The 27,003-nt window shown below is 45.3% G+C and overlaps 1 protein-coding gene and 1 long non-coding RNA gene across 2 annotated transcripts in view; both read left to right on the forward strand.

The window, feature by feature from the left end:
• Positions 1-27,003, forward strand: part of LOC308458791 — a 59,771-nt gene that overhangs the window by 31,543 nt on the left and 1,225 nt on the right. The gene's annotated exons all lie outside the window — the stretch shown is intronic.
• LOC308458743 (tetraspanin-36-like) lies at positions 229-25,054 on the forward strand. The gene is made up of 7 exons (XM_080973678.1): positions 229-497; positions 15,325-15,516; positions 16,808-16,882; positions 18,110-18,205; positions 20,053-20,211; positions 20,950-21,033; positions 23,105-25,054. The coding sequence occupies exons 1-7, from the start codon at positions 438-440 to the stop codon at positions 23,189-23,191; spliced, it is 753 nt and encodes a 250-aa protein (XP_080829804.1). The 5' UTR covers positions 229-437; the 3' UTR covers positions 23,192-25,054.

A 27,003-nucleotide genomic window follows, 5' to 3' on the forward strand; every position in this document is an offset into this window, starting at 1 on the left:
GATTCTTTGGGTGGCGTGTGTGATCTGAATGCATTCAAGTGTTCAGTTGCGTGCTCAGCTACAGCTGGACAAAAGCTCCAAGCTGTGGTGGATCTGCTATTAGGAACTGCTTGGTACAGCCCTTTTTTGTCCAGGCAGCTAGTTCAGAAGGCTTACGGCAACCCTGTTAGTCACAATAGTATGTTAGTCACATGGGTGAGGAATAAGCAAGGTGTTGTTTTGCACTGTACATAACCGAGCATGTGATTAGGGGAAGGGCACTGAGCGCATCATGCCCTGATAATTGGTAACGCTCAGCTCAAAAGTCCCCAGAACCTGCACAAAGCTGGAGGCGTAATTACTTTAGCAGGAAACGAAAAGCTTTCTTCTGCTGCTGTTTTAAAAATCTTTTTTCCACCACTTCAGTGGTACAAACAAACGCACACAGAGCGGAAATAATGGATTGCGGCGTGATCACCTCCAAAACGGTGTTGCTGCTGATCAGCCTGTTTTTTTGGGTAAGTAAGATGGAAAGAAAGCAGATCTGTATTTCGGTAGTACTTTCCTCCTGTTCTATTGACTCTTTCCTGCAGATCTAAAACAAGAGATGGATTCGCTGAGCTTAAAACACCTGTTTCTGTGAGAGTTCACTTTGTGGACAAAGCCATTCCCCTTTATCCCAAGTAAATGTACCCTAAGATTGTGCTCAGACGTGAAGTTCTTGGGGTGCTGTCGTGGTTAAGAGTGTCAGACTGGGATTGAGTTGGGCAGCTTCCTGCAAAATATAAAATATGTAGACATCTCTGGGGTTACAGCGTGAAACTTTCCGTATTGCTTTTTCTGTTGTCCGGGGTTCAGAAGCAGAGCTAGTAAAAGGGAAGTTGGAAATGCCCTCCGGACCCCCATCCCTGTATTAACAAGGGATGCTAAGGCATTGAAGGTGGGGGAACCTGTGACCTTCAGATACTGTTGGACTCCAAATCCCATCATCCCAAACTGTTGGCCATGCTGACAGGGGCTGATGGGAGCTGGAGTCCATCAGTCTCAGAAGGGTTGTAGGCAGTGCTTTTTTTCCTGGGGGGGACTCAGGGGTACGCATACCCCTAAACATTTTGTAAATCTTTGTACTTTTGTCCATTTACTGTATTTATTTTCCCCGATTTTAACTATAAAACAGTGGTTTTCTTGAGTCAAAATGAGAGTAGCCCTAAATATTTATTATTTTTTTGGGGGGGAGCACTGGTGGTTCGTCTCCCCATCCCTGCATTAGAAGCACTCTGAATGCCATGTATAAAACAAGGAGCCCCCGCATGCAGCTCCTGACTAGTTTTCTAATGACTTTTTAACACACATGGCGAAAGAACAAACTCTGCAGGGGACGTTTTACTCCTGGAATGAAGCTGCAGTAGTGGGGAAATATTTTTATATTTTTAATTCCTCCTTGCCATCTTAAGGCACAGGATCTCTGTAGTAATGATAAAAATGGTAAAAATAGCAAAGCATTTGGCAACCCTGGAATGAGAACGCCTCCGAGAAACAGGATATCCTGTAACAGGGTGTGGGTTTGAGGACCTGACAGAACATTCTCAGTACTGATTTTGGTTTAATTAGGGGGGGCTGTTTGGGTGCTTTAAAAGGAATTCTATAGGGTGTTTTTCTCTTTCCCCCAATATTCCATCGTTGCCCTTTCATAGTGTTCGATAAAGTTGCCTTTTTTTGTAGGTGGCAAATTCAGCAGAAATCATATTTATTTAGAGAGATCTAATACAAGGCAGAACTGCATTTGTGAGGCAGTTGATGTTCTGGTCTGAATTAAGTGCTTATTAGGACAAGTGGGGGTGGGAATTTTTATGATGTTCTTCTTCAGCGCACTGTACTTGATTCTCACAGACCTTCATTTAATCCTCACAACAACCCGAGGAGGTAGGATAGGCTGAAAGAAAGTCACCCAGTGGGCTTCCTGGCTGAGTGGGTCTCTCTGATCCCAGCCCTGACTCTAGCCACTACACCACACTGCCTCTCTGCTTTAGATTAGGCTTTTAAACAGGCCAGCAGTCGCCAGCAGAGGGTTGGCTGGGGCTGATGGGAGTTGTAGTCCAAAATTATCAGGAGTGGGCACCCGGTTGGCGGAGGCTGAAATTGCTATTTGTCTGATTAACCTTGGGAGACAAAAGTAGGGGAGCTTTACAAAAGTTACTTCTTTGGTTCCCTTTGTAGGGAAGGCCTGGAGTCAGTGATTGCTCCCATGTTTTGTGTGTGGAAATTCCCAGGTTCAAAACCCCGTCTGAAACCCTGGAATGCCACTGACCGTCAATACAGCTGATCCAGTCATACCTCGGAAGTCGAATGGAATCCATTCCGGAAGTCTGTTCAACTTCCAAAACGTTCGGAAACCAAGGCGTGGCTTCCGATGGGCTGCAGGAAGCTCCTGCAGCCTATCGGAACCCGTGGAACCCATGTCGGACGTTCGGGTTCCAGAGAACGTTCGCAAACCGGAACAATCTCTTCCAGGTTTGCGGCGTTTGGGAGCCAAAACGTTTGACTCGCAAGGCGTTTGACTTCTGAGGTACGACTGTACAGTGGTACCTCGGGATGCAAATGGGATCCGTTCCGGAGCCCCATTCGCATCCTGAATAGAACGTAAGTTGTGATGGCGCGTCTGCACGTGTGCGGCTCGCGTTTTGCTGCTTCCGTGCATGCGTGTGACGTCATTTTGAGCGTCTACGCATGCGTGAGCGGCGGAACCCGGAAGTAACGAGCTCGAAAGAGCTCAATATGAAGCACATTCAACCCGAGGTATGACTGTACTTACTTTTTGTCATGGACTGAATGTAGAAGAGTGGTGGGAGGCACCAACTTGAGAAACCCCAAAGGACGAAGGCTCAGAGCCCGGGAATGGTGGTGGGACGATGATGAATGGTCAGAGGGAGAAGATTGGAGGATGAGATGGCCGAAGCTGAAGAGGTAACAGGGCTTAGTGAGCTGGGAGAATCTGTGTCAGAGAGAAGTCCAGAAGCAGAAGGAGAAGAGGGAGACCAAGAGGCTGGTAAAGAAGCCAGGAGGTCTCCTCTTTGTGCTGTGACAAGCTCCCCTTACCCCTGGTCTCCCAGAGCCAGAAGAAGCATGAAGAGGGCATAGTCTCAGATTGCTTGGGAAGGACCTGGGAGATGAGGAGTCTTAAGCAACTGTGGGAAGGCAGGGACCATCAGCCTCCACAACTGGAGTTCCCTTCACTTACTCCGTGTGATTTATCGCTGACCCACCTTGAGGGATCGATGGTCTGACTCACTAGAAGGCTGGTAAAAGTAAAGGTAAAGGGACCCCTGACCATTAGGTCCAGTCGTGGCCGACTCTGGGGTTGCGGTGCTCATCTCGCTTTATTGGCCGAGGGAGCCGGCATACAGCTTCCGGGTCATGTGGCCAGCATGACTAAGCCGCTTCTGGAGAACCAGAGCAGCGCACGGGAACACCGTTTACCTTCCCGCCAGAGCGGTACCTATTTATCTACTTGCACTTGATGCTTTCGAACTGCTAGGTTGGCAGGAGCTGAGACCGAGCAACAGGAGCTCACCCCGTCGCAGGTATTTGAACCGCCGACCTTCTGATTGGCAAGTCCTAGGCTCTGTGGTCTAAACCACAGCACCACCCACGTCCCAGAAGGCTGGTACCTAACTAATATAGTATATGACGGCAGACAGGACAGTCACTTTTGTGGACTAAGGCCCTATCTGCACTATGCATTGAAAGCAGTACCATACCACTTTAAACAGTCACGGCTTGCCCCAAAGAATCCTGGTGACTGTCGTTTGTTAAGGATGCTGAGAGCTGTTTGGAGATCCCCTATTTCCCTCACCGAACTATAATTCCTTGGACAGAGCGACTGATTGTTAAACAGCTTTTGCTTCACTTCCTTTCATTGTTCATGTCATGTGGAAGAGCAAAGTTCAGCAGGTGCAACAGAAAAGCTGCACCTATTGAACTTTGCTCTTCCGCAGGAACCGAATAAGGAACAGAAGCCATGGCTAGCTTTGCATTTTGCTGTCCTCATCAGGTTTGCAAGCCAGAAGCAGGTTGTTGGGTGTCTTGCAGATCTGCACCTGTGGCTGCAAGCCATGTACTTCTTAAAAAGATGCACACATGTGTTTGCAGTAGCCACAAATGAACAGATGCATTGTAAACAAAAAGGGAAAAAAACACAGCCGCTTCTCTTTTTCGAGTCCTCTTTAAACCACAGTGGGGATGTGCAACTGTTAATGCCCAGAACCACAATCTGAGTAACCTCTGAGTAAGAGTTGCTGGAAATCCCAGTTGGGGAGAGAGCGATGTTTAGGGTTGCCATGCAGAAATCCATAAAAATGTCTGTAAAAAAAGCTCAACAAACTACTTTGCTCCCAAAAAACCTAAACAACTTTTCTTTTCTTTTAAATAAAAATAAAAATAAAAATGTGCACCCCACCCCCGAGACAATACCATTGTAACTATCCAACCCCCCCAAATTTCAACACCTCCTGTGATGGTTTGACCCCTTTCCGTTTTAACTGTACAAATTCTACAAATGTCTTCCATATTTCCTCAAAATAATTTCTCCTGCATATCCCGTCTTACCTTAATATAGCACATGTTAATTTATCATTAATAGCTCTATCCCACACCTCTTTTTACCACTCTTCCATTTGATATTCACCTTGCCCCATCCACTTCCTAGCTCTAATAACTCATGCAGCTGTCAATAAATTTGTGAGCAAGTCCTTCCTAGCTTGTGAACCTTCCACCCCATCATCAATTGATAACAAAGCTACCTCTGGACTTTGCGTCACCCAGTGATTTCTGTTATCTCCTTAAACACCCTTTGTCCCAGCAACTTTTCTGCAACAAAACAACAACACCACAAACTGGCTTATAAGTATAAAACCAAATTTTTATGGTTTACCACACATTGTAATTGGAGTGCTATTTTGTATCATGCAGCTTTTCAGACTGATGAAGCGTGTAGCGAAACCTGTAATATATCCGGAGAACAGGTCTCCTTTTGCCCACTTGCAATATTCTCACCAGGGTGGTGGCTTTGATTTGCCTTCCCGTGACTGGTCCATGCATACGGCTTTGTGTTTCCAACTCAAGACCCATTGAAGAACATCTCATCCAGTTCAATCTTTGAAAAACAGCTTTGAAAAACTTTTTCATATTCTCCAGTGTGCTACCCTTGCCATTGTGGCGGCACGGGGTTGCCGTTCTGTGACTGGACTTACGCTACTTGTTGAATGGTTCATTTATCCAGTCTGTATAACGTTTATTGCACATGTAACTTGTTAAGATGCATTTGTACATTTATCCACTCCATGTTTACAGTATCTCCAGGCTTTGTTTTGCACATGGCACCTTAGTATGTTTGTTGCTTGGATGGTTACAAGTCTCTCTCTATTCTAGCTATTATTCTAGTAAATTTGGTTTTATACTTATAAGCCAGTTTGTGGTGTTGTTGTTTGGTTGCATTATTAATACTGTCACCATATTTGATACTTTGTGTATATCCCCAGCAACTTTTCCGTCCGGATTTTCACTGTTTGAAATATGGCAACCCTAGCGATGTTGCACTCGGCTTCTCATACCCTCCAACATGTTGTGACGGAAAACCAGGATACCATCTTCTGGGGCCGCACACCTGGACGAGTCACGTCACCCATGCAAGATTGTGGCCTCAGCAAAAGCTTTTTTCCCCTGGGCACCTTGCCCCAAAACATGTGTTTTGAGGCACCGTGCGAGATTGTGCCTCTGAAAAAGTGCTTTTTTCGGGGTGAGATTGTGGTGCCCCAAATGACTACCATGCTCTCACAGAAAATAAAAGGGTTATTCCGTCTTGAGGGGTATGGGTTCTGCTTTTGAGCTTCCCACAGGCATCCAGTCACCCACTGTGAGAACAGGATGCTGGACTAGATAGGCCTTTGACCTGATCTAGCAGAGTTCTCCTAACTTCTTAACCTCTCAACGCACGTAGAAATAGAAAATGGTTCAGGGCCATCTGACTATGAACCTACCTGAGCCTTCAGATCTGTGTCAGAGGCCCTGCTTGCCGGCTTGCACACCTACCGATTTATTTTAACATTACGTTTATATCCCATTTTCCCTCCGGGGAGATCAAGGTAGTTCTCCCTCCTCCCCATCTTCTCCTCCTAACACCCCTGTGAGGTAGGATAGGCTGAGAGATGCCAACCAGGGCAGGTTCACTCAGTGAGCTTCCTGTTTGACTGGATGGGATTTTGACCTCGTCTCCCAGGATCTTGGTCTGATGCTCTAACCCAGGGTTTCTCAAACTTGGGTCTCCAGTTGTTGTTGGACTACAACTCCCATCATCCTTAGCTAGCAGGACCAGTGGTTCGGGATGATGGGAATTGTAGTTCGAAAACAGCTGGAGACCCAAATTCAGGAAACCTTGCAGCCGATATCGCACACTGTCAGCAGGAGTCCCATCAACCGAAAGTGGGAGAGCAGAGGAATTTGGGAGATAATTTCTGTCTGGAAACAGGCAGCTGTGACATCCTTATTTTTGTTTCCTCACGTACCAAAATTCTGCAATGTTCCTCTGCCAAGGAAACAAGGCTGTCCTGCCTTACCTCTCACCAAAACATTTAATTTGGGCCTTAATAACCGTATTATCTCTCGGCCTAGCCTAACCTAAGGCAGGATGGTTGTGAGGATAAAATGTGGCTGGCACACCATGACTGCTGCCCTCAGCTCTTCGGAGTAAGGGTGAGGCTGAAATATAATTGTTTTGTAATAATGTGAGCAGGAGCAACGAGGAGGAGGTCTGGGGTGCCTTAAATAATAATTTAATGTCTTGTTGCATAAGTTGTGAGAGGTTACAGCCTACTTTGTCGGATGCACGAAATGCTTTCGGAGGTTGGTAAAGGGGAGAAAAAGAGAGAGAGAGGGAGGGAGGGAGAAAGAAAGAAAGAAAGAAAGAAAGAAAGAAAGAAAGAAAGAATAGGAGTGGTTAAAGTTAACTGTTCTGCTTAGTTTCTTTTTGCTGTGGTTTGCTCATTGGGTGAGAAGCTCATATCTGGCAGGGGTACCCCAGGGCCCAGCAAAAAACTGGTGTGTGAGGGAGAGGGTTGAATTATTACCCAGAAAAAGGTAAAGGTAAAGGGACCCCTGACCGTTAGGTCCAGTCGTGAACGACTCTGGGGTTGCGGCGCTCGTCTCACTTTATTGGCCGAGGGAGCCGGCGTACAGCTTCCGGGTCATGTGGCCAGCATGACTAAGCCGCTTCTGGCGAACCAGAGCAGCACACAGAAACGCTGTTTACCTTCCCGCCAGAGCGGTACCTATTTATCTACTTGCACTTTGACGTGCTTTTGAACTGTTAGGTTGGCAGGAGCAGGGACCGAGCAATGGGAGCTCACCCTGTTGCAGGGATTCGAACCGCTGACCTTCTGATCAGCAAGCCCTAGGCTCTGTGGTTTAGACCACAGCGCCACCCGCGTCCCGTACATCCCTCCTACTCCTCTGTCATCTCCAGCAACTGACAGCACCGGCTTCCCAGGATTCATTCAGGCCCTAACAGACACTGGACAAGTACTGGGTGAAACTGGCTTTCCTTCTCTAGAAGAAAAACAAACAAACAGATCTGTGCATCACGTTCTCAATCATCCAAACACCGGGTTATGTTTTTCTGGTTGCTTCCCCCACCTCATTTTATGTAGATTCAACAGCCGGCTTTAATTTAAAACACACAGAAGGAATACATTTAGCCAAACGGGCTAGAGCGGGCACATCTCAAAATGCAAGAAAGAAAGAAAAACAAAAAGGCTGTCATTTATAACAATATGAAGCCAGAACAATGAGCTGCAAGCACTCCCCTCTTCCTCCTTCCATCCTTTCCTCTCTCTCACTCTTGGCACCATTATATATGAAAGCACTAATAGAGGGTTTGTTTTCCTGAGTGTGGAGCTTTACATAGCGAAAATGCCACCATCCACGCAGGTTTGGGGGATTCCTAGCACCTGCAGAAATATTATAAACACTTTAGGGGGGAACACCCCAAAACTACCCAATGAGAACTGAGCAGACTTGGTGGGACCACAGCATAGGAGCCAACTCCTAGGGGCTGAGGTCCCTTCGCCCCCCCCTAAAATTTTTGAGGCCCTACCCCCAAAGTTAATGGACATTGCCATTCAAATGGTGTGAGTGAACCCCACCATGTGATTGATTATGGGGGGTGGGGCATACCTGTCCCTCCCAATATTTTATTCAAGTTGGCTCCCCTGGAACAGAATATTCACTTTTAGGCAGGAGGAAGATGGAGAGACAGAATGGACTGTTACAGAATCCAGGAATGGCAGTCTGCAATTTGTATTCTCTTTGCTCTCTTCTACAGTACAGAAGCACTCCACGCTGCAAAAAAATATTGCAGCATCCCAGTGTGGGGTGGGTGGGTGTGTATGTGTGTGTGTGCGAGAGAGAGAGAGAGAGAGAGAGAGAGAGAGAGAGAGAGAGAGAGAGACATTCATATGTACATTCTAAAGCAGGCATGGCCAAACTTGGCCCTCCAGATGTTTTGGGACTACAACTCCCATCATCCCTAGCTAACAGGACCAGTGGTCAGGGATGATAGGAATTGTAGTCCCAAAACAATCTAAAGACTCTTCGGGGAGATTGGCCACATTAAGAGTCAATCTTACAGCCGAAAAGCTTATGGTTTATATATATAATCAATTAATCAAAGGATCAAGAGAAAATGGAAAGTGTTTTGGGAACGCATGACCGCTTATGCTTTAGAAACTATGAAGCTAGGCTTATTTTTTCGTCTCTACCCCCTGGGAGAGTGATTGTGCAGCTTGTTTGCTTAAAGGTTTAGAAGGGTGCTTGTGGAGAAATTCCATTGAGGTTCTGGTAGCTTTCCAGTCACGTGGCAGTTCATGGGAAGTTCCATAAAGTCTCTCAGACGAGCAAAAGTACTAGCGCATACAGTGTTGGAGAAAAGATCCAAGTCCAGTTTAAAGATGCTTAATAAAATAATATTTGGGAAGGTGTGTTGGAGCATGTGCAGAGTGCACCCTGTACGCCAGGCATAGGCAAACTTGGCCCTCCAGATGTTTTGGGACTACAACTCCCATCATCCCTGACCACTAGTCCTGTTAGCTAGGGATGATGGGAGTTGTAGTCCCGAAACATCTGGAGGGCCGAGTTTGCCTATGCCTGCTGTACACCCACAGAGCAGCCACAGCAGGTGCTTACTAATTCTTCGGATTGGGGGGGTGCAGCTTTAAAGGCGGAGCATGTGGCCAACAGCCAGATTAAGCCTCAACACTTTTTTTGAAGTTATAATGAAATTGTGAAGTGTATACTGAAATTCACTATGGGTGAATCTTAGAATCATAGCATTGTAGAATTCACAGAGACCCTGCGAGTCATCTAATCCAGGCCCCCGCAATGTAGGAATCTCATCCAGTATTTAGGCTGCCTTCTGCCTTTCACCTTTCAAAGCGAAACTAATAAAATAACTACTCTTGATTTCAACCGCATCAAGAATCGCGGACAGCCTCAATGGTGCAATAAGCCTATTTCTTGCATAGCTCTCAAATGATGGGAGCAGTACCCCTATTTCTGCATATTTCTCAAATGATGGGTCATCAATTAACACCCAGTTCTATGAAAGTAGAGAAGAAGCCGTAATTTTTCTCTAAGCAAACAAGTCCTCTTATTCATTCCATTCCACCTTTTGTGGTTTGTTGTTAAAGCAACTCACATTGCTGCAATAATGTTATGTAAACTGTTTTGTGAGGTCCGCCCGAAAAACGATATATAAATACTCCAGTTGCAGCTCCCAGCACCCTTAGAGTCATAGCATCATAGAACTGCAGATTTGGAAAGGGTCAGAAGGGTCATCTAGTCCAACCCCCGGCAAGTCAGGAATCTTCCACCAATGTGGGGCTCCAACCCACAACCCTGAGATTAAGGGGGTCTCATGCTCTACCAGTTGATCCCTTAGCAAACTGCATTTCCCAGGGGGGAAGCCAAGCGCTTTAATTCATGTGGGTGTGGTTGCGTCAAAACAAGTATTCAGCAAACTTTCCAGAACATTTTCCCCTCCCTTTCCAAGAGTCTTGACTTCTGAGGAAGTGTGCGTGTTGCACAAGACCTTCCAGCCATTTATAATTGGGCAACTGGAATTTTCCCATGTGTTTTTTAATCCCAGCTGAAAATAGTGATGGTGTTTTTCCCTGTGAATTTCAGAGAGTTGTGGTTGATGGCACTTAACCTATTCTTACCAGGAGAGGTAGCGGTTGCGGGAATCTGGGGTGAACTTCCTCCTTCCTAAAGAATGCCACTGAGGCCCTTATGCTAAGAAATAAATCAAATAATTAAAATATTGGGTAAGTGGTTTTGAGCCTGGCTGATTGAGCCAGAGAGTGATGCAATGACCTACTTGAAAAGAGAGCAGTTCTTACTCCTTCTGCCATGAGCTAAAGAGGTCTTTGGATTGTCAACTCTTGGGCTGACCTGACCTGTATGACGGGTGTGCCACTCATCGTTCTGGTTAAACCTCTTGAGATAAAGACGCCATCTTCTAAGTGCGGGAACGTCTGAGTGCACTCGAGCGTTGAGCAAGCGAAGTTTTTGTTTTAAGAACAAGGTATTGCTGTAAAAGAAGGCTTTCTCTGAGGCCTTACTTGGACTGTACATTTGAAGCAGTGTTATACCACTTTGAATGATATCCCCCCAAGAATCCAAGTTAGTGTGATTTGTTAAAGTTGCTGAGAGTTGCTTGTTGCTGTTTAGTCGTTTAGTCGTGTCTGACTCTTTGTGACCCCATGGACCAGAGCACGCCAGGCACTCCTGTCTTCCACTGCCTCCTGCAGTTTGGTCAAACTCATGCTGGTAGCTTCGAGAACACTGTCCAACCATCTCGTCCTCTGTTGTCCCCTTCTCCTTGTGCCCTCCATCTTTCCCAACATCAGGGTCTTTTCCAGGGAGTCTTCTCTTCTCATGAGGTGGCCAAAGTATTGGAGCCTCAGCTTCAGGATCTGTCCTTCCAGGGAGCACTCAGGGCTGATTTCCTTCAGAATGGATACGTTTTGATCTTCTTGCAGTCCATGGGACTCTCAAGAGTCTCCTCCAGCACCAGAATTCAAAAGCATCAATTCTGCCGATCAGCCTTCTTTATGGTCCAGCTCTCACTTCCATACATCACTAGAAAGTTGCTTGGTGAACCACTATTCCCCTCCCAAAGCCACAGTTCTCAGTGCGTTGGAATTGTCAATCCTTCTTTCCCAAAGAACTCTGGAATTGCAGTTCCAAGAGTGGAACAGGGGTTCTCCCAATGACTCTCAGCACCCTTAACAAACTAGTTCCTAGGATTCTTTTGGGGAGGGTATCTAGTTGGCTTCTGCGGATGTTTTTATTAACGGTACAGTGGAGCTCTCTGGGTTGTAATTCGGCGCAGCTTATTTTTTTTCAATTTGTGAATCTTTAGTGGAGAGAGATCTTTGCGGTCCCTTCTCCAGAGTTGGATTTTGCATATACAGTCTAAGTGTATATTAGGGTTGCTGTACGTCTGGACATACCGAGACATTTCCAGAACATGCTTGGAATAATGCTGTCGGAAGCAGTGTCCGGGCAGAAATTGGCAAAAATGTCCCGGAAAATCTGGATGTATGGCAACGCATGTCGGCAGTGTAGTTTTTGGCGATTTTATTTTTTAAAAAGCTCCAAAACGTCCACTTTTTGTGATTTTGCTCAAAAAGTTCAACAACAAAACTAAAAAAAGCTCAATAACTTTGCCCCCACCCCATAACCTGTGTGTCTGGATTTTCACTAACTGAAATACGGCAACCCTAGCATATATTCCCCTTTTAAAAAAAGTACTGTGAAATAACTGGAAGATTGATAGGTTTGTTTGTGCCTTTAAGAAGCCTTCTGGGAAGCTGTGTTTGTTGCTACAGATGAGCCTTTTAAACTTATCTCTTCCTATGTTGAAAGGAAGGAGCCACAAAGACTGCAAGTCTATGTATGCATGTCTCTATTACAAATCAGTTCTGATGCATTTAATAGGGTTTAGTTTCTGGGAACTGACGTTGTTTTTAAGTGCTGTGATGTCCAGGCTAGCTAGGCAAAAGAGGAAGCATTTGCACTTTTAATAGTATGACAAGTTAATATCACGAACTACATCACATGAGTCTGCCTCATCATGTTCCTTATTGTTCGGCTTGGAGTGCAGAATTTCCAAGCAAATTTGTCCTCTTAATATTTTGTATTTGAGTATGTTTGTCTTTGTTTGTGTTGTATACACTCCACTACATCCTGCCAGGTTTTTTTTAGGTCAGGTAACCAGAACTAGGGATGCAGGTGGTGCTGTGGGTTAAACCACAGAGCCTAGGACTTACCGATCAGAAGGTCGGCGGTTCGAATCCCTGCGACAGGGTGAGCTCCCGTTGCTTGGTCCCTGCTCATGCCAACCTAGCAGTTCGAAAGCACGTCAAAGTGCAAGTAGATAAATAGGTACCGCTCTAGCGCATAGCTGTCAAGTGTCCCTTATTTGAAGGGACAGTCCCTTATTCCAGCGCCATGTCCCGCTGCTGTCCCTTATTGATGGATGTCCCTTAAATGTCCCTTAAATGATGTCCCTTAAATTTCAAAGGAAGCAGCTCCTCTCCCTCCCTCCCTGCCGGCCAGGGAGGAGGGAGGTTCCAACTGTGTTGCTTGGCTGTGCTGCTCACCCAATAAGAAGTCTAAGAACGACTGGGGATGGAGCTTGCATGCCTTGTGTGTGGCTAGTTAATGCAAGCTGAGGGGTTTTTTGAATGCTGGACACCATTTTGTTGCATGTGCTGCTGCAAACTTTGCAGTGCAAAGCTAGGCTGGGGAGCCATCTTATGTTGAGGCTGCATAGGCCTTGTGGTGCATGTGATTCAGATTCTATTCAGTTGAACCTCTGGTTACAAAGTTGGTTGGACAGTGTTCTCGAAGCTACCAGCATGAGTTTGACCAGACTGCAGGAGGACAGGAAGAATGGAGTGCCTGGAACAGGTGAGGCCGCAGGTCCCTTATTTTGGCTGCTGGTCCCTTATTTTCAAGGCTGCTGGTCCCTTATTTTCAAATCTGTAAGTTAACAGCTATGCTCTAGCGGGAAGGTAAACAGCGTTTCAGTGTGCTGCTCTGGTTCGCCAGAAGCGGCTTACTCATGCTGGCCACATGACCCGGAAGCTGTACACCGGCTCCCTCGGCCAATAAAGCGAGATGAGTGCCGCAACCCCAGAGTCGGCCACGACTGGACCTAATGGTCATGGGTCCCTTTACCTTTACCTTTAACCAGAACTAACAAATGAGAACTCTTGCTCAGGGGTCAGCAAACTTTTCCAGCAGAGGGCCGGTCCACTGTCCCTCAGACCTTGTGGGGGGCCCGGATTATATTTTGGAAAGGAAAAAAAAAGAACAAATTCCTATGCCCCACAAATAACCCAGAGATGCATTTTAAATAAAAGGACACATTCTACTCATGTAAAAACAGGCTGATTCCCGGACAGTCTGTGGGCCTCCGGGCCTTAGTTTCCCTACCCATGCTCTTGCTGGTGCGGTGCAATGGTTGAATTGCAAGTGTTTTCACCGTTGTGTTGATGTGTCAGATGCAATCACACACAACTGGAAAGCTAACCGTTGCCTGTCTGCAGCAAATTTGCTATCAGCCCCAGTCAGCACAACTCTACTGGTTGGGGCTTATGTGAGTTGCAGTCCAAACTTTCCAAAGGGCACCAGGTTGGTGAAGTCTGTTATAGAATCTGCCTTTCCTTTCAACTAGAGGCTTTCTCTGTAGGAAGGAACATTTTTCAGAAGGAAGTTTTCCATGACCGCTGTAAATCAACCGCCGTTTCAGAACAAAATGTATTTTTAAATCAGAAGCATGACAAATGTCGGTCTTATGCCTGATGGACTTAATTTAAGGCCAAGCACATGGTTAGAATTATACTGAGAGCAAATAAGACTGTTGACCGCTGACAGATGATTAGTTGGCGTCTTTGTTCCAAAGATGAGCTCATAGTTTCCCTAGAAGACCTATAATGTTCGTTCAGGCCTGGCCCTATCATTTGGCAACGTGAGACTATGTCCTCGGGTAACAGATGCGGCAGAAAGGGTCAGCCTCCTGGTTGTACTGTTTGGTTGGGGATCAAAGCTTATCTAACACCAAGTTCCCCTGCTGGTCTTCGTCAGGACTCAGAGCAAAGCAACATCAGAACCTGGAGACACACTACTGGTTGACCACTGTGAGAACAGGGTGATGGATCTTTGGTCTGATTCAGCAGGGATGTTCTTAAGTTAACTCTGAAAATGGTGTATCAATGGTACTTAATTCCAGTAAAATTGGCTAAAATTTATAAATTAAAATCAAATACCTGTGTTGGAGATGCAAGAAAGAAATAGGAACAATGTTTCACATGTGGTGGGAATGCCGACCTATTAAACAATTTTGGAATGAAATATATGAAGGAATCAAAAAGATGTTTAAAATATCTTTTAGTAAAAACCAGAGGCATTCCTTTTAGGTATAATCACAAACGATACTCCTGACAATCAAAGGAAAGTATTCCTCTATGCGACAACAGCTGCCAGGATGCTCATAGCAAAATATTGGAAAGGGAGAAAAATTCCATCAAAGAAAGAATGGCAAATTAAATTTTGTGAATATATAAATCTGGCAAGACTCACAGAATTCATAAGGGGACAATCGGACCAAAAATTATTAAAAGAATGGGGATGTGCTAAAGAGTATATGAAAAAACATTGTTCTGGAGTAAGCATATCGGTATGTAATGAATGATGCTTTGCAGGGTTAAAGAAAGAAAAAAATGGTGTTAAAAGTATAAAGCTAGAAGTAATCTACATTAGACACATCAACTTAGAAAGAGTAAAAATTTTGAGGTCTTAGAACAAAGGAAGGAAGTCAATGTGTGTATATGTATGTAATGACTAGATTAGAATGTTGATATGGTTTTATTTGTAGATGTGTGTTTTTGTTTTTTGTTGGTTTTTTGTTGTTCTTTTTTCTTTTGTGTTCTGTTTTTTCCCCCTTGTTTGTACTGTTTTATTTCGGATTCAATGTTTGTAATTTTTGTTGTAATTTTGCGTTGAGAATAAAAAATATATGGTAATAAAAAAATTAATTCTGAATTGTAGTAGGCAAGTTGTCTCACAGCAATATGGAAACTAGGTCAAATCCTGTGGCTAGATCCAGCACAGACCAGTCTTGGAAGGAGTCATTCGGGTTCACTGGGAACCGGGTGGAGGAAGTCATAGTAGTTTAAACTGGTTTATCTGATACCATTTTGAAACAACATTTTGCTTTATATTAAGGCTGCAGCAGCTGGACTTTCTTATGTTGGCGCATACGTCCTCAACACCTACAAGGAATATGACCCTTTCCTCCAGGATAAATACCCTCTCCTGCCGGCTGTCATCATCATTTGTGTTGCCGTGGTGATGTTCGTTATCGGCCTCATTGGCTGCTGTGCTACAATCCGTGAATCCAAGATTGGGTTGGGAGTGGTAAGTAAGGAATCCGTCACTGAAAATGCCTTCTGTAGCAATTCCATAGTGCCAGAGAGAGGGAATCAGAGAGGACAAGGGCTTGGTCACACTTCCACGGGGCCGAATGGTTTTCTGTTTGCCCCACTGTTTTTCCCGGACAAACCTGCTCTTTAGAGCTTAATCGGAGCAACTGTCAATCCGCTGAAAACCTGATTGATGCTTATTCCGATTCAGTGGTAAATATCAGGTTTTCCTGGGAGAAAGCAGCAGGACAACTGAAAGCCTGAATGAGCCCCAAGTGTCTGTCCACACGCTTCCAAACAAGTCACTTGCCCTATGGCTTACCTTCCAGTTGCTGGGGCCATGTACCATATTTTTCGCTCCATAAGACGCACTTTTCCCCTCCTAAAAAGTAAGGGGAAATGTGTGTGCGTCTTATGGAGCGAATGCAGGCGGGAGGCTCTGCTTAGTGCTCCCTTTAAAGAGCCGCGTGGAGCATGCGTAGAAAAGCCCCCAAGAGTGTGTGCACTCTTTAAAGGGAGTGCGGCTCTTGGGGGAGCCTTTATTCCCCTGTCCGGGAGAGTCTTCGCGCGGCTATCCCAGAAGCCAGAACAGCAAGAGGCTATCCAAGAAGCCAGATCCCTCTTGCTGTTCTGGCTTCTGGGATTCAGAATATTTTTTTTCTTGTTTTCCTCCTCCAAAAACTAGGTGCGTCTTATTGTCTGGTGTGTTTTATGGAGCGAAAAATACGGAGGTTTCTTGAAGGAAAGGTCATTACCATGTAAAATTTGTGGCTGGAGATCTCTTAAGCATGCCCACTTGAGACTGAATTCCGTCATGACTAAGAAGACTTCAGAAGAGGATGGGAGCATTAATGTGAACTACACCACGTGACAGCTCTTCAGATATTTGTAGATGGCTATCATATCTGTGATTCTCCAGTGGTTTGGCTTCACTCCATTGTTTCTCGAGACAGACGGATGCCAACCAACCAACCAATATCATATCACTTCTCAGTTTCCTCTTCTCCAGAGAAAACATACCCAGCTCCCTCAACCGTTCCTCATAAGCCTTGGTTTCTGGACCCTTTCTCATTGTGCTTATCATCCTCTGCACGTGTTCTAGCTTGTCAATATCCTTCTTAAATTGTGGTGCCCAGAATTGGACACAGGACTCTAGGTGATGCTAGGCAACAGGTCTCTCTCATCCCCACCCCTCATACAAGGCTTCTTCACCCCAGCCTGTCATCTTAGATGTCTACAACACCTGTACACCAGCCTCTTCCTAACTAATTCTTCTTTTCCTCCAGTTCCTGATCATTATCCTGTTGGTCTTCATTGCTGAAGTGGCAGCTTTTGTCCTTGGATTCATTTACAAAGGACAGGTGGGTAAAAACAGACGTATGTACTCTGTACCAATGATGAGGGCGGGCGGGCAAGGTGGGTGGTGGAAATGCAATTATGAATTTCTCTCATTCCATGAAGACTGGGAGGCTCAACCACCTTTCCATTTACCCCTCCACTTTCCCCCAGGAAAACCTACAGTTTAGTGCTGAATCGGAACAAACAGCAATCGGGTTTTCCATGAATTGCCATTTGTTCCAATTTAGCACTAAAGAGCAGGTTTTCCAGGGGAAAGCAGTGGGTCAAAGAAATAACTGCTCAGACCCATGCTCTCTAGGCTTGGGACAACTGGGAGTGTGGATGAGCTTTGGGCCAGAGCGGTGGTTAACCATACTAACCCAGAGCCAATTTCACAGCATACATTCAAAGCGCTACGATGCAACTTTAAGCAGTCATGGCTGCACCCCGAAGAATTGTGGGAGTTGCAGTTTGTTAAGGATGCCTAGAGTTGTTAGGGTAAGCCTATTCCCCTCAAAGGTGACGCTGTGGTCTAAACCACTGAGCCTCTTGGGCTTGCTGATGGGAGGTCGGCAGTTCAAATCCACATGCTGGGGTGAGCTCCCATTGCTCTGTCCCAGGCATAGGCAAACTCCGGCCCTCCAGATGTTTGGGACTACAATTCCCATCATCCCTAGCTAACAGGACCAGTGGTCAGGGATGATGGGAATTGTAGTCCCAAACATCTGGAGAGCCAGAGTTTGCATAGGCCTGCTCTGTCCCAACCCGCAAAAGCTGTATGCGGACAAACGCCGGCGGCTCCCTTGGACTGAAAGCAAGATGAGCGCTGCAACCCCATAGTCAAATTTGACAGGACTTAACTGTCCAGGGGTCCTTTACCTTTACTTTTACTTATTCCCCTCACAGAGCTACAATTCCCAGAGTTTCCTGTGAAGAGGGATTGCTTGTTAAATCACTCTGGAAATGGTTTTTAAAAATGCAAATATCATCATCACTTGGGAAGGGAGTCTGTGCTGGGAACTGCTGGGTCCACAAGGAAGGCAGAATAAGGCATTGAACCCTTTTCTTTATTGTTGGCGATTGCCACTTCAGAAAGAGAAATCACAAAGGAGGAATTTCCTCCCAATACAAATACAACTTCAGAGGAGAGGCTTTCCTCAGCTGAGGGGCTGCAATGATCTTCTCTGTTTTTTGCAGTTGAGGGGCTTTCCGTTCTTGAACAAAACCCTCACATTTCTGTCTTCCTACAGGTAAAAACAGATTTGCATGAACCAATGGTGCAATCATTCAAGAACTATGACGGGAAAACGGAAGAGTCTCACATCATAGATTACTTACAGCAAGAGGTTGGGAAACTTTATGTTCTGTTTAAAATTATCGTCACAAACTTCCTCCTCTGGTTGAAAATCCTGTTATTAGTTCTAGAACTATGAATGTTGGCTCATCTTGCATACTTTATCCTGTTTGCAGTTTCCTTCCAGTTTTTCCCCCTCTCCCCCCCCCCCCTTTTAAAGAAATAACTACAGGAAAAATATCTAGTGGGCTGTTCCAGATACAGTGGTACCTTGGGTTAAATACTTAATTCGTTCCGGAGGTCCGTTCTTAACCTGAGATTGTTCTTAACCTGAAGCACCACTTTAGCTAATGGGGCCTCCCACTGCCACCGCGCCGCCAGAGCACGATTTCTGTTCTCATCCTGAAGCAAAGTTCTTAACCCGAGGTACTATTTCTGGGTTAGCGGATTCTGTAAGCTGAAGCGTCTGTAACCTGAAGCGTATGTAACCTGAGGTACCGCTGTAATCTGTTTCAGGAGTTTGTTTTTTTTAGTGTGCAGTTGGACAAGGGATGCTTTGCTTTGTGAATTTCTTTAAGGTTCCCTTCCATTCTGCCAATATTTTGCAGGAAGGATTCAATCACACAATGGCGAATGTAGGTTTGCACAGTCAGCTTGAATTAACACAGTCTTGGGCACTAAAGCCACTTAAAAACATATATAGATTTTTTTTGCAGTAAGGAAAATTGATAAGCAAATGCACTGAAAAGTGTGGTATAATAACCGATTGACAGGCAGTCATAAATCACCTCTGTGCAAACAAATAAGAATGTGTTCAAATCAGAGTGGATATTCAGTAAAGAGCAGGAGTCATATAACCACCTCACAGACGTTGTGCAAACATATCAGGATGCTGGATGAACAAGGCTTCTGGAGGCACACATTCACCTCAAATGTAGTTGTTTCGCAAAATTAAATTAAGCCATTTCCTGATCTTGTGCAATCCATTCTTATTTCAAAAGGCTCATGTTCTACTTACTAAGTGTAAAAAACAATGATTCAATACAGAAGCGAAACCTATTTCAGAGATCATATTCCCCTTGAATCTATCCCACATTCTCATTAAGCCTGAAAGTTGCAGCTTTTAAAAACAATGGACCGGTCAGCTTCTTAAGTCACACAAACATTTTGCAGACAGAGGAATTATGTCCAGGAAATGTTTGCTCAATGTGATAGCAGATGTGCTTTTCCACTGGTATAAACCAACTGGCTAAATTCCATAATTGTGATACATAATCATCTATTTACTGCAATTGCTTTTGCCGAGTTTCTTTTAGCTGGAGCCTCTTTCATTATTCTTTCGATTCTTGCATCAGTTGCGTATACACTGGTACCTCTGGTTATGAACTTAATTTGTTCCAGAGCTCTGTTCTTAACCTGAAACTGTTCTTAACCTGAAGCACCACTTTAGCTAATGGGGCCTCCCGCGGCCGCCGCACGATTTCTGTTCTCATCCTGAAGCAAAGTTCTTAACCCGAGGTACTATTTCCGGGTTAGCGGAGTCTGTAACCCAAAGTGTTTGGAACCCGAGGTACCACTGTATTCTCTCTGTGTATTGCAAAGTGGTCCTTGTGCAAGTGTAAGGGCTAGCCGCTTGTGCCTCCTTGTATCAGAACTTCGACATCTTGTATTAGTAACACAATTGTATCAAAACAGACTCCCTGCAGCCTCTGATTATGCATTTCAAAAATGTAATTGCGGCGTTTTCATGAGGCTCAGTACATTTTTTAAAGATGGCTCAAACAAGGCAACAGTTCTTTTTTTGTTTAAAGATTTGTAACACACACTTTTGAGATCTCATACATTCTTGAAAGTGACACACACCCTGTTTGCTTTCATTCACGATTTCAATCTTTGCAGCTTCAGTGTTGCGGAGTCGACAACTACACCGACTGGATTGGTAGCCAATGGTTCAACGCCACCGGCAACCATAGCGTTCCTGTAAGCTGCTGCAAGCGAGACGTCATTAAGAAAAACTGCACAGGGCAGCTGAGTGACCTGAAGTTTCTCAATACACAAGTAAGGGCATGTTGCATTCAGGACTTGCATGGGAATAACAGAATTGCTGGGGACCTGGAACCAAAGGCTGGTGCAATCCATCTCTTAAGATGATTGCAAGGTGTAAATAAAGCAGCAAGATTTTGAAAATCCTAACATTCGGGATTTCTGGCTACCTTTCAGATCAGTTCTGGCAGAGATTCCACACTGGCTCACAAAAATAATGACACTGTATCCTGCCATCAGTTCTTTCCTGTTTTGTTTTTGTGGCAGTGGTGTAAACTGCTGATATCTGCAGCTGTAACGGATGGGGGAGACATTCAATTCTGCTAGCGTTTTGGTGGGAAACTGCATAACTCGTCCTTCTCAAACCAAAGCAGGAACAAAAACATCACCACCTTTGAAATTCGACCTTGTCCAAATTTTGCAGTGTAGTTCTCAAACCCAAACGATGTGTACAAACGTGTACATGTTCGTGAAGATAGCATACAAAACGCACTGAAGTTGGGGAAATTGCATACAAAAAAAGTGTGTTTATTAGGAGGAAAATTACACTGAAATGGTGAAAAACTTTCAAGAGGTTTTCTTTTTAAAAAATTGCAATTTGCTTAAGAAATTGTGTGAACTGAATTTAAGGTGGGGAAATTGGGAGGGCCAAAATAGATTTCTCTTCCCTTAATGACCATTCTCTCTCTTTCTCTTTCTCTTTCTCTTTCTCTTTCTCTTTCCCTCCCCCACATCTGCAAATTCTCCCTGCAGGGCTGTGAAGAGAAGGTGGAGTCTATTCTGCAAAGTGTCCTCAACTACGCTATGCTTGTCATCCTAGGATTTGCCATTGTGAAGGTATTTATACTCTGACCTTGACACGAATGCCCCAGAGCAGAAAGGTACACATTCTGAACCATAAATTAAACAACAAGTTTCAAAACAGCATTAAATCAAAACAAAGGATTCAGGCTACCGTGCAAGTTTTTCAGTGCTAGGTGGAAACCTTCCAATTTGCCCTGGGCATTTTATACTTCAGGTGATGTTTAAAAATTCTGTTTTATCCTGCCTTTAGCTTCTTTTGATTTTTTGTTTGGTTCAGTTTTGTGTTGCTACTGCCTTCGTGTTCAGAATGTGACCTTTCTGGTAATATCATAGAATTGTAAAGTTGGAAGAGTCCCCAGGAAGGGCAGTTGCTGGTTCGTGGTGAGGGAATGAACTAGGTGAAACTTTGTGGCCTGATCCATCAGGGCCTTAAGTTTTGATTCCCTCTGAATCCTTGGTTTGCTTAGCCTTTGCCTTGCCATTATCCAGTATGTTTCTGAAAGCATAATCAAACAACATTGCCACCTGTAGGCAAGCAAAATTTAGTGCTTCCCAATTGCCTGTAGTGCTCCTTTAAAGAAACTAGAATCTGACAGGTGTTCTAATGGCACTGGGACAGTGTTTTTATTTCATGTTCATAGTTAGCCTATACAGTGGTACCTTGGTTCTCCAACGTAATCCTTTCTGGGAGTCCGTTCGACTTCCGAAACGTTCAAAAACCAAGGCGCGGCTCTGATTGGCTGCAGGAGCTTCCAGCACTCAAGCAGAAGTTGTGTTGGACGTCCCACTTCCGAAAAACATTCGAAAACCAGAACACTTACTTCCGGGTTTGTGGCGTTCGGGAGCCAATTTGTTCATCAACTAAGCCATTTGAGAACCAAGGTTCCACTGTATACCCTTTCGTATTTCAGCAGAAATCTCTCAGCGGCGTATGAATCCCAATGAAAAGGAATAAATAAAAGCAATCTGTGCAAATTTCGCATTTGAAACCAAGCAAAACAACAAAGAACCACAAATGCAAATATACAAGACATCAGGATATATCAAGATATATCAAAATGCGACATAATAATGTTATAAGCATTTCATAAATGTTACAGGAAAGATAGAGGGTATGATACATAGAATCATAGCACTGCAGAGTTGGAAGGGACCACGAAGATCATCTAGTCCAAGCCTCTTCAATGCAGGAATCCTTTACCCAACGTAGGACTTGAACCCATGACCTTAAAATTAAGAGTCTCATGCTCTACCAGCTGAGCTACCCATCTAATGAGTCCCATCCATGGAAGCCTTGCACAAGGACTTCCGCTTCCACAATGGGGCTTCCACCCTCTCCCCTGCCCTGCCCCCCACCTGTGCCCCTGATATTGGCTCTGTGGGGGTCAGAAGAACCCCCAGAACAACATGTGGGGCACAGAGAAGAAGGGAAATTGTTTCATCTGGCGAGCTGAAATGCTTGACAAAGTGCAACGTTGAATTCCTCCCATGATGCCATTTCCAAAATCTGCACATTCCCAGAACTCAAAACTAATCCAAGTACATAACCCCTAAATACACCCAACTATCTCCTTACGTGGGTGGCATTGTGGGTTAAACCACAGAGCCTAGGGCTTGCTGATCAGAAGGTCGGCAGTTCAAATCCCTGCGACGGGGTGAGCTCCCGTTGCTCGGTCCCTGCTCCTGCCAACCTAGCAGTTTGAAAGCACGTCAAAGTGCAAGTAGATAAATAGGTACCGCTCCAGCGGGAAGGTAAACAGCGTTTCTGTGCGCTGCTCTGGTTCGCCAGAAGCAGCTTAGTCATACTGGCCACATTACCCGGAAGCTGTCTGTGGACAGATGCCGGCTCCCTCGGCCAATAAAGCGAGATGAGCGCCGCAACCCCAGAGTCGGTCATGACTGGACCTAATGGTCAGGGGTCCCTTTACGCTTTACCCTTACCTCCTTACAGCCACTAAATCATTCCATCCATTTAAGTTTAAATAGATTACAAAAGGGGGCCTTAATATGGGCAGTGGGGTGGGGATTCAACTTTCAAACTCTTTAAGCGCCATGAACATTGCTGGTTCTATTTAAAATAATAACAATAACCTTCTCGTTTCAGTTCTTTGGAATGCTTAGTGTCTGCGTGCTGACCTGCAAAAGAGAACAGCATAACGGTTACCATCCTTTGTCGGGGACGTTCGCTTGACCGGAAGATGGAGAGTGACCCTTCGTTGTGCTCTTCCAAGATAAAACGGACTTGGGAAAGATGCTCTGAGCAGAAAATGTTTTGCCTGCTTTTGTAAAATGCTGAATCCTTATCTCGGTGAACAGAAAGGAGATTCCTTTCAAAGCTTGTTATTAAATGTGACCTGACTTGGATTTAACATAGCTACTGGTGATTCCACTTGAGAATCTTTGACGTAGTTCAGGTGTAGGAAATTTGTGTCCCGATGTTTCTGAACTACAACGCCCTGTGGAATGCCCTCCCACCAGATGTCAAAGAAATAAACAACTATCTGACTTTTAGAAGACATCTGAAGGCAGCCCTGTTTAGGGAAGCTTTTAATATTTGATGAATTACCGTATTTTTTGCTCTATAAGACTCACTTTTCCCCTCCTAAAAAGTAAGGGGAAATGTGTGTGCATCCTATGGGGTGAATGCAGGCTGCACAGCTATCCCAGAAGCCAGAACAGCAAGAGGGAGCGCTGCTTTCACTGCGCAGCGATCCCTCTTGCTGTTCTGGCTTCTGTGATTCAGAATATTTTTTTTCTTTTTTTCCTCCTCCAAAAACTAGGTGCGTCTTGTGGTCTGGTGCGTCTTATAGAGCGAAAAATACGGTAATTGTATTTTAATATTTTGCTGGAAGCTGCCCAGAGTGGCTGGGGAACCCAGCCAGATGGGCGGGGTATAGATAATAAATTATTATTAAATTATATTATTATCACCCTTGGCCATTGGCCATGCAGTTGAAGTTCAGCAACATCTGGAGGGGCAGAGGTTCCCCACACCTGATGTAGTTGAACTGAAGTGACTCCCTTTCCTTAGAACAGCATATGAAGCCTTAAACCTTAAAAGGTAGCCCAGCAGGTACCATTCTGACGTTTCACAGGTGAATAGGGTCCTCCCCTCCTCCCCAGACCTTGTTAGATTTATTAACGTAAATTATTTTTTCAAACTATTAAAGGACTCGGTGTATTTTCCCTTGCCTGCTGGGTGTTCTGAATTCAGGAGGTTTTCAACATTCAGGAGCAAAAGACAGAGAGGAATCTTGTGAATCTTGTCTCACTTCTTTGAACATGAGCACTGCAAAATAACAGGTAGATTTTAGGTGAGTGTTGCCATTTGCTGGTGGAGTTTTTGGACAGCTGCAAATTTCACCTGGGACTATGAGCATTCAGATGTGAATGTCAACATGGTACCACCATCCACATTCCCTACCTAGACTCTTAAGGGTGGAGGGGTGAAACCTTTGCATGTTGTGCTCACAACTAAACAGCTACTGATGTCAGCTTCGATAATCTAATTCACACCAACACCAGCTTTTCACACAAGATGAAGTGACCAGCAGTATAAAACCTGATAGCACGGTGTCTGGATTAAGGCTGTGTGATCCTGAGATCCATGCTTAGTCACTTGCCTTGTTGATGTTTGTACTGAATCAATCCCATGCCATATCTCAAACCACCAGAATGCATATGAAATCTCCTGGCTGGACTGGGAGCGTTATGTCGGGTGGAGCAACTCTGTACACACTGCAATTCAATGTGGGAATTTGTTAAGGGTTTTGTGCTACTTAACTTTAGGAGTGATTGGAACACACCTGAATCCTACATCTTTAGAGAGTGCGCTGATAAACCATTCCAAGCAAATACGATTTGAACAGCCACTTGCAAGTGTATCATAGTGAAAATGTGGTGTGGGCTTTAATTATGCTTTGCATTGTTTTACTTGCTTCTGGTATCACATTTATTTAATACATATAGCGTCCTTTGCGCTTTTGTGAACAGTGGAACAAGTTAGGCATCATACGTACTGTTGAAAAATAAAATGACACTTCCTTTTTCCAGACACCTTTGCTTTAGTTTCTTGAGGGCTTCAGGAATATTTGGACTATAGATAAGTAAGTTCCTTTTTAACCCTAAATAAATAATAAATAATAATAATAATAATAATTTATTATTTGTACCCCGCCCATCTGGCTGGGTTTCCCCAGCCACTCTGGGCGGCTTCCATAGAAACCAAAAATACAGTAAAATATCACAGATTAAAAACTTCCCTGAACAGGGCTGCCTTAAGATGTCTTCTAAACATCAGGTAGTTATTTATTGCTTTGACATCTGATGGGAGGGCGTTCCACAGGGCGGGCGCCACTACCGAGAAGGCCCTCTGCCTGGTTCCCTGTAGCTTTGCTTCTCGCAATGAGGGAACCGCCAGAAGGCCCTCGGCGCTGGACCTCAGCATCCGGGCAGAACGATGGGGGTGGAGACGCTCCTTCAGGTATACTGGGCCGAGGCTGTTTAGGGCTTTAAAAGTCAACACCAGCACTTTGAATTGTGCTCAGAAACGTACTGGGAGCCAATGTAGGTCTTTCAAGACCGGTGTTATGTGGTCTCGGCGGCCGCCCCCAGTCACCAGTCTAGCTGCCGCATTCTGGATTAGTTGTAGTTTCCGAGTCACCTTCAAAGGTAGCCCCACGTAGAGCGCATTGCAGTAGTCCAAGCGGGAGATAACTAGAGCATGCACCACTCTGGTGAGACAGTCCGTGGGCAGGTAGGGTCTCAGCCTGCGTACCAGGTGGAGTTGGTAGACAGCTGCCCTGGATACAGAATTGACCTGCGCCTCCATGGACAGCTGTGAGTCCAAAATGACTCCCAGGCTGCGCACCTGGTCCTTCAGGGGCACAGTTACCCTATTCAGGACCAGGGAGTCCTTCACACCAGCCCGCCCCCTGTCCCTCAAAAACAATACTTCTGTCTTGTCAGGATTCAACTTCAATCCATTAGCCGCCATCCATCCTCCAACCGCCTCCAGGCGCTCACACAGGACCTTCACCGCCTTCACTGGTTCTGATTTGAAAGAGAGGTAGAGCTGGGTATCATCTGCATATTGATGGACACCCAGTCCAAATCCCCTGATGATCTCTCCCAGCGGCTTCATATAGATGTTAAAAAGCATGGGGGAGAGGACGGAACCCTGAGGCACCCCACAAGTGAGGGCCCAGCGGTCTGAACACTCATCCCCCCCCACCACTTTCTGAACACGGCCCAGGAGGAAGGAGCGAAACCACTGTATAACAGTGCCCCCAGCTCCCAGCCCCTCTAGATGGTCCAGAAGGATGTTATGGTCGATTGTATCAAAGGCCGCTGAGAGATCCAGCAGAACCAGGAAACAACTCTCACCTTTGTCCCTAGCTCGCCGGAGATCATCAACCAGCGCGACCAAGGCAGTTTCAGTCCCATGGTGAGGCCTGAATCCCGATTGGAAGGGATCCAAATGGTCCGCATCCTCCAGGCGTGCCTGGAGTTGTTCAGCAACCACGCGCTCAATCACCTTGCCCAGGAATGGAAGATTTGAGACTGGGCGATAGTTGGCCATACTGGCCGGGTCTAAAGATGGTTTTTTAAGAAGCGGTTTAATGACCGCCTCTTTCAGCGGATCTGGGAATGTTCCCTCACAGAGGGAAGCATTCACCACCCCGCAGAGCCCATCGCCCAGCCCTTCCCGGCTTGCTTTTATTAGCCAGGATGGGCAAGGATCAAGGAGACAGGTTGGGTTTCACGCGTCCAAGCAGCCTGTCCACATCCTCGGGGGTAACGGATTGAAATTGATTCCATGCAACTTGACCAGACAGAGCTCTAGCACTCTCCCGCCCTGGCCCTGCTCCCACGGTGGTGTCTAGCTCCTTCCGAATATGAGTGATTTTATCTGCAAAAAACTTTGCAAAATCGTTGCAGGAGATCTTGGGGTCTTTACAAGGCCCCGGTGGTAAAGGTGGTTCCGTTAAATTGCAAACCACC

Source organism: Podarcis pityusensis (genome assembly GCF_964106645.2).
Source record: "Podarcis pityusensis genome assembly, chromosome: 11".
NCBI lineage: Eukaryota > Metazoa > Chordata > Lepidosauria > Squamata > Lacertidae > Podarcis > Podarcis pityusensis.